The sequence below is a fragment of the Plasmodium brasilianum genome, chromosome 1, assembly GCF_023973825.1.
Source record: "Plasmodium brasilianum strain Bolivian I chromosome 1, whole genome shotgun sequence".
In the NCBI taxonomy this organism is placed as follows: domain Eukaryota; phylum Apicomplexa; class Aconoidasida; order Haemosporida; family Plasmodiidae; genus Plasmodium; species Plasmodium brasilianum.
Genome location: NC_090114.1, coordinates 1,521,900 through 1,529,207, shown reverse-complemented (window position 1 = coordinate 1,529,207; position 7,308 = coordinate 1,521,900). Strand labels below are relative to the sequence as shown.

The 7,308-nt window shown below is 19.5% G+C and overlaps 1 protein-coding gene across 1 annotated transcript; it reads left to right on the top strand.

The window, feature by feature from the left end:
* Positions 1-2,481: 2,481 nt before the first annotated feature.
* Positions 2,482-5,084, top strand: MKS88_000607 (uncharacterized protein; the record flags this gene model as incomplete). The annotated part of the gene is made up of 3 exons (XM_067217253.1): positions 2,482-2,502; positions 2,630-3,680; positions 3,946-5,084. 3 exons carry the CDS (start codon positions 2,482-2,484, stop codon positions 5,082-5,084), a joined length of 2,211 nt encoding a protein of 736 aa, XP_067075841.1.
* Positions 5,085-7,308: the final 2,224 nt, after the last annotated feature.

Sequence of the window (7,308 nt, the reverse complement as noted above, 5' to 3'; positions counted from 1 at the left end):
CTAATACGAAACACTATGAACTACAAATTTAAATACATAAGTTCCTTTTTATAATACTATATATCACGAATACTAAATTGTTACTTTATACTTATTAAAAAAAAACAAATTATGATTTATAATTTAAAGAAATTAAATAAGTTAAATAGAGTTAGTTATACATATATATCATGTTGTATCCCGTGGTACTTTTTACATATATATATTTCAATTTTATTGGTTCCTCTAGTATTAAAACTTCACATGTTCAATATATATATTTCAAGGATAAATATTATTTTTTACAATAAAAAAATTAATTATATAATAATATTAATTTGAAGGAATATTGAATTACTCATATGATTATTTACTAATTTTTGATTGCTTTAAATATCATAAAGAAATTCATTAATATACAATAAATTTGATCATATATTAAAACAAAATAATGAGAAAAGCAGCTACTAAGAAAAATAAAAAATTATTCATATATTCATTAAACATTTAAAAAAAAATATTCATATAATTATGAAAATGTAAAAAAAAAAAACAATAAAGAAAAGAGAAAATATATAATTACATAAATATGTTAAAGAAATTAAAGGGGTTTTATTGCAATACTTTTTTAGTTCTTTAAGAAAATTATTTTTTGTTTCAAGATAATACATACGAATCCACTGTTGTATGTTATTTATATTGTATTCTTACCATATATATAACACATTATAATACTAACAATTTAAATATATAATATTTTAAAAAAAGATAAAATAATTTTATTTGCATTATAACGGTATATTATTATTTATCATAATATATTTTAAAACAATGTCATACAATATAATGGATTAAAAAGAAATGAAATTATAGATCACGAAAAAAAAAAATTATATTGAATTAAATTCAAAAATTAAAATTATACGAAAATAGTTATTCCTTAATGCAATAAATTCACTAAGAATGAATTTAATAACAAAATTATCTGTGTGAAGTAATTATTTACAAAAATTTACTATTAATATACGTATATTTTTTTAATTTACTAATAAATCCGTATTTCATATATGCGTATTTTAAATGAACAATTAATATTCCTAGAAATATACATAAATTATAATAGAAAGACTATTCTTCTAGTAATACCTTTAAAATGTTCTGTAATTTTATTTATTTATTCATGTATCATAAAGCATTTAAAATAATACATTTACTTTTTCATTTTGTATGGTAAAATGACATTTATTAATATTGCTGAAATGACATATTCATATATTTACTAAATTCAGAATAAAAAAAAAAAATAAAAAAAATATTTTTAATCTGTTTACTATTATATATCACTAAATAATTGCAGAAATATTGTTATGAAGCTTCATTAGTCCTTGTATAATTTAATGTAGTACATACTTCAATATACTTCGAAATATAATAATGATCTATTTTATTACAAAATTATAATTAATTATTCTATAAGTATATTCTCATATTCTTTCAGTTTTTGAATTAGTCTGCAAGCGTATAAGTACTTGTTAATATATCTATAATACATTTTATTAACTAAAATATCATCCAAATTAAATCATTTACATAAAAAAGTTATAATAGACATGTACTATAAAATATATATATATATATATATATATATATATACATGTAATAATTTAAATTATTTCAAAATTACACTATTGCCTAATTTATACCATAAATAATTAACTTTTAGAAAATACATATATATATATATATCTTTAGGTCCCATAGATATATTTAAAACTAAGTACATTGCATAAGTATAGAAAAATTTATTATACTTTATATATTGTTGTTTCTTCTCTATAGTATAACGTACTAACTATAAAAAACTATTGCAACATAGTCAAATACCTATATTGGTATAAAATAAAAACAATTATTAAGAAAAGTTGCAAAATATAAAGGAAATATATTATACTTAATAATAATTTGTTTTATAGATGATTTATTACAGGAAAAGAAGAAGAATAAAGAGAAATATTTTCATTAATAGTGGAATTCGTAATTACATGTATATGTCTTTTTTAACAAAAAAAATAGGGAAAAAATGAAATACATAATTTAACGATATATTTACGAATTGACTTTAATATTACTTTCTGATATAACATATATATATATATATAACGGTATATTGTTAGTTATTTGTCTTTTTCTTTATAAATATTATAAAAATTTTATATACAAATATATAATTAAGCTCTATTTAATATCATTATGATTAGCATATATCCCCGGTTTTGATATATTTATTTAAGTTAAAAAAATATAAGATGTATGTAATGTATATAGTATTTTATTCAATTATGTTATAGTTCACACAAACCTTTTTATGTAGTTTATAATTTTATAATTTTTTTTTAATAAGATATATTAATTTAGAATTTCATTAATGATATATGGTATAAATTCATAGTTCTATTTCAGATTGTTTTTTACATTGAACTAAAATGCTAATATAGAATCATAATGGAAAATTGTATAACTTCGGTAATATTTCTTATTTTTTGTATTATTATATTTATGTATAAATAATTTATATATTTTAAAAAAAGTGATAATACAACTAGTATAAAATTAATACTTAAATAATTTTTAATAATCCTCTTGAATTTAGCATTTAAGTGTTAGTGGCTATTCTTATTTCAGATTCTTTAGCATTGACACTTTTAAGAATACAACAAAATATCTAAATGATATAACTAATTCCTTAAAAAAAGAGACAAAAAAAGAAAAATTTAGGGAAGGATGCAAAGGTTTAGCTAAGTACCTAATTCAACATAAGAATCCACCACCATATCAAGATAAAGTAATGTGGGAAAAAATATTATATAGTTGGGCAAAATCTTACTATTCAAAGCTAGATAAACATGGAGGATGTCCTGTGATTATTGATGAAAAAGATTTAGCACTTTTAAATTTAAAATATGAAGTAGAAGATTTCTGCGAAGAAAAAGAATCAAGAATAAGAGGAATACCTTGCTATAAAAATGAACGTATAAATATAAAAGATTGCAATGAAGTATGTGCTAGTAAAATTAATGAATATAATACATGGATTAATGGTAGAAAGTCGTATTTTAATAGTAAGAAAGATACCATTATAAGTAAATGTAATAATCAACCATCTCACTTTCCATCAAGACAATGCAACATACTAGGATCTAGTATATTTAAAACACTCTCTGAATGCAAAATTAAGCGTGTAGATTCACAGTTACCGTCAGCACATAAAGAAGAGAAAAAAGATGTACAAGCAGAAACTCAAAATACATTTAATATACCATCTACTGGTAAGGTTTCTACGCAAGAAATTGTGAAAAGTTCACAAGAGGATCAAATACAAACTGAAAAATATACTACGCATGATCAGGAGATTCGACAGGAACCACAATCTCAAACTAATTTACAATTATCAACTGAACCTCTAAGTACAGCAAAAAAAGTTACACGTATTCAAGATGTATCCACTGGCCTAGATTCAAATTCAATAACATTACTACAACCAGAAAATGAAGGTCTATTACAATCAACTTCAATTATATTACAAAATAAAGATTCTTATGTATCACTAGCACCTCATTCCCCTGAAAATTCTCCCTTAACTGCTGAAGCATCAGTTTCTTCCTCAGTTCCTGTTGAATATAGTGGACCCTTTAAAATTCTAGGTATTTATAATTCTCCATATTCTTCTATTTTTCAAATAATTACAATCTGTAAAATATATATTTAAAATACAATTACAGATTCAGAAGAACATACAATTATCTCATACATATCTCCTTCTCTAATAAGCATTCTATGCGTTGTTGTATTTTCCTTTTTTATTAAAGTAAAATAGAAAATAAATATTAAAAATAATATAAACATTTTATTACTGTAATAATTTATTATATAAACAATTATTTTTTATATTAAAGTACGTTTTAATAGGAATTTTAAAAAAAAACAAGAATCTAAGAAGACAAGTGAAATTTCTTAGATTACTAATACCTTCATTTTCTAACAATAATAGTAAACATTTTACAGATGATCATTTTGAAAACCCTATATATGATGATGAAGAAATCATAAAAAAAATTAAAATAAATGAACTTACAAAAAATGTAAATTCGTCAAAGCAACAAAAAGACAGATCCAAAACCATAATAGAAGTACATATGCAAGTACTTGAAGAATGCAGAAATGAAGATTGGGAAAACAAGAAAGAAGAATTCTTAAAAATTTGTTTAGATGAGTTCAAAAAAAAGGATTATAGAACCTATCCTAATTTAACATATAATGATCTAATAACAGAAAATATTAAAAGTAGCAATGATATTGAAAAACAAAATATTCTATGGAATAAATGGGTAGAAACACATAGATATCTTTTTGCAAAATTGAAAAAAGAAGACTGGTATAATAATTTGAAAAACGAATGGAAAAAAGAACTCGCTTATATACAAGAAATTGATAAATTAAAAAAGAAATCTTCTAATGAAAATCGAAAAATTCCATTCTTAGAAATAGAGAAAGATCTATGGAAACAATGGATATCAAAAAACTGTAATATTATAGAACAATATTTGGAACAGGAATGGCTTAAGATATTAACAGAGAAGTTCCAGAGTATATCAGAAGAATGTGTAAGTGAAGAAACCATAAATTATATATCATTAATAAATATAGAAGAATTGCAGAACAAAGAAAATTATAAAGAATTATATAAATATATAAAAAAAAAATTATTGACAAAGCTGTGTATCCTTGTGCTTATGTCGATATTAGAAGAATGTACAAAAGAGGTGAATTTTGATAATAGGGAATCATACTTGAATAGTTCAATAAATGAATGGAAGGCAGAAGTATATTCAGGTAACAAACAAGAAATTACAGAAAATACAATTGAATATATCAACAGTGATATAGAAAATAAAAGAAATAAGGAATTCCATAATCATATAGGGAAGGACAGTTTCAGAAATGAGATAGAAGAATGGATAATAGAAGATGACATATATGCAAATTCTATAGTTAATGATGGAACAATAAAAAAATCCCATGATATAGCAGAAAGACACACTTCATAAATTCATAGGTATACATCTAAAATATATTTAGATCATATTTAAAAAAAAATTCCGCTAAAAAAAAAGTTATTTGAATTTTGTAATACCTCTAAAAAATAAAGAAGTAGAATGTAAAGTAATGTGTAATAAAGAAGAAAAAAAGCGGCATGAAATATGAGGTTTGAAACTCAGACACTTAAAATATATTATTATTATATAGAATTTTTTTTCTTTCTAAAAAAAATATTCATTATAACATTATATTAATGCTCTATTCAATAAAATTTTTAAGATTATATTATATATATTAAAAAAAAATAAAAATTGATATTTGCATGTTCCAAAATATTAAACTTAGAAAAAAATAATATTTTGAATAATAAAAAAGAGCAAAATAAATAAATTTAAACACTATTTTTGAATTAATATAATATTATTACATAAATTTATATAATTATATTTTATTCGATTAAAAATAACTGTACAATATTCTTCACTTCTGAAAAGAAAATTATTATGTAACCTATAAGTATGCGCATTATTTGGAAATTAATGTTTTAATTGATATAGTAAATCTTTTCATTAAAGAAAAATGATGTTAAAATATATGAAAATGTAATTATATTCCACATATAATTTATCTTATACAAAAGTAAACTATATATTCTATAAAAAACTGTTAATCTCTATGCCCTAATAAATGTTCACATATAAATAGTTCTTATTTATTATAAATTTATAATACTATAACTGTTATATATATAATAATTTTTCTCTTGAGTTATTTATATATTCGAAAAATGCAAAAATCATATATAAAAATTCAATCTTTTAATAAAGAATTTAATTTTTTTTCTCAACAAATATTGTGGCTTAAATGAAAAATGATCATACATATATATATGCATTAATATCATTAAAGTATTTTTTATTTTTGTTTATATAAGTTTTATTAAAATATATTTAAATATCAAAGAAATTATTAGAATGACTAAAATGAAATTATTCTGGATGCATAAGTTTTTATATTAATATGTATATATTATTAACTTTTAAAAAAAGATATAAACCAATAATTATAAACGATTCTTATGGTTTATTGTTTTTTTTTTTTATACATTATAATTTATTAACATTTTAATAAAATCAAAGATGTAAAATATAATTATAAAAAAGTATATAAGTTAAACAGTACTAAATTGATAAATTTCAACACTTTTATAAAATGAAGTTCAAATGAAACAGAATAAGATTATTTCAAAGAAATTTCAAAAAATATCATATATTTTTATTTTTCTCCTTTCAATTAAATATCCATTTTTACTATATTATTTTAATAAAAAATATTTTGATACTTCCTTTTTGAGTATTGAAGGGTGTTTATAAATTTTGACTTTCAATAATTTTTCTTTTTCTCTTTTTTGTAATTACAGAATAATACTTTTCTTTAATATATAGTTAATAAGATTATTTCTTCTTATTCTTTTTTATATTATTTTATAAATTATACGTATATGCATATATATATTTATAACATAAACAAATATTAGATCTATTTGTTAAAACATATAATCCATTTTGATTCATAATAATTTTTTACTTTATTCGTATACCATAAAAAATAAGTAAATTATAAATTTTTATTTACTGATTTCTATTGAGTAAAAACTCTAATAACAACATTTCGTTTATTTTTTAAATGATATAATTAATGCAGTAATAATATTAAAAACAAAAATAAAAAATATAATATTCTGAATTAATTAAAGTATTATGATCAAGTCACACAATCCTAATTGTAATGTAAATTCTAATTTGTAATATAATATCCTCATACTACACAAAACATATATATTATAGTATATCAATAATTTATTTTTCAGAAAATAATTATTTTTATTTATTATTAATATTAACATTATTTATATTTCGAAAATTTTTAATAAATTAAAATAAATTTAAATATTCTTATTTTATATGACAAATAATAAATATATAGTTCTTTTAAAGTATATAAATTTAATATAAAAAAGGCAATTTTAAAAAAAATACTTTTAAGTTTTATAATATAAGATATATATCACTTTTATATTTAGATAATATTGAGTATATAGTACAATAATATTAATATGTAGGATTTCTTTTAATTTTTATATTTGATACATGAACATAATAATTTTTTTAATTTAATTATAATCATATAATCATATTTCAAGTAAAAATTATATTAAATATTATAAAAGAA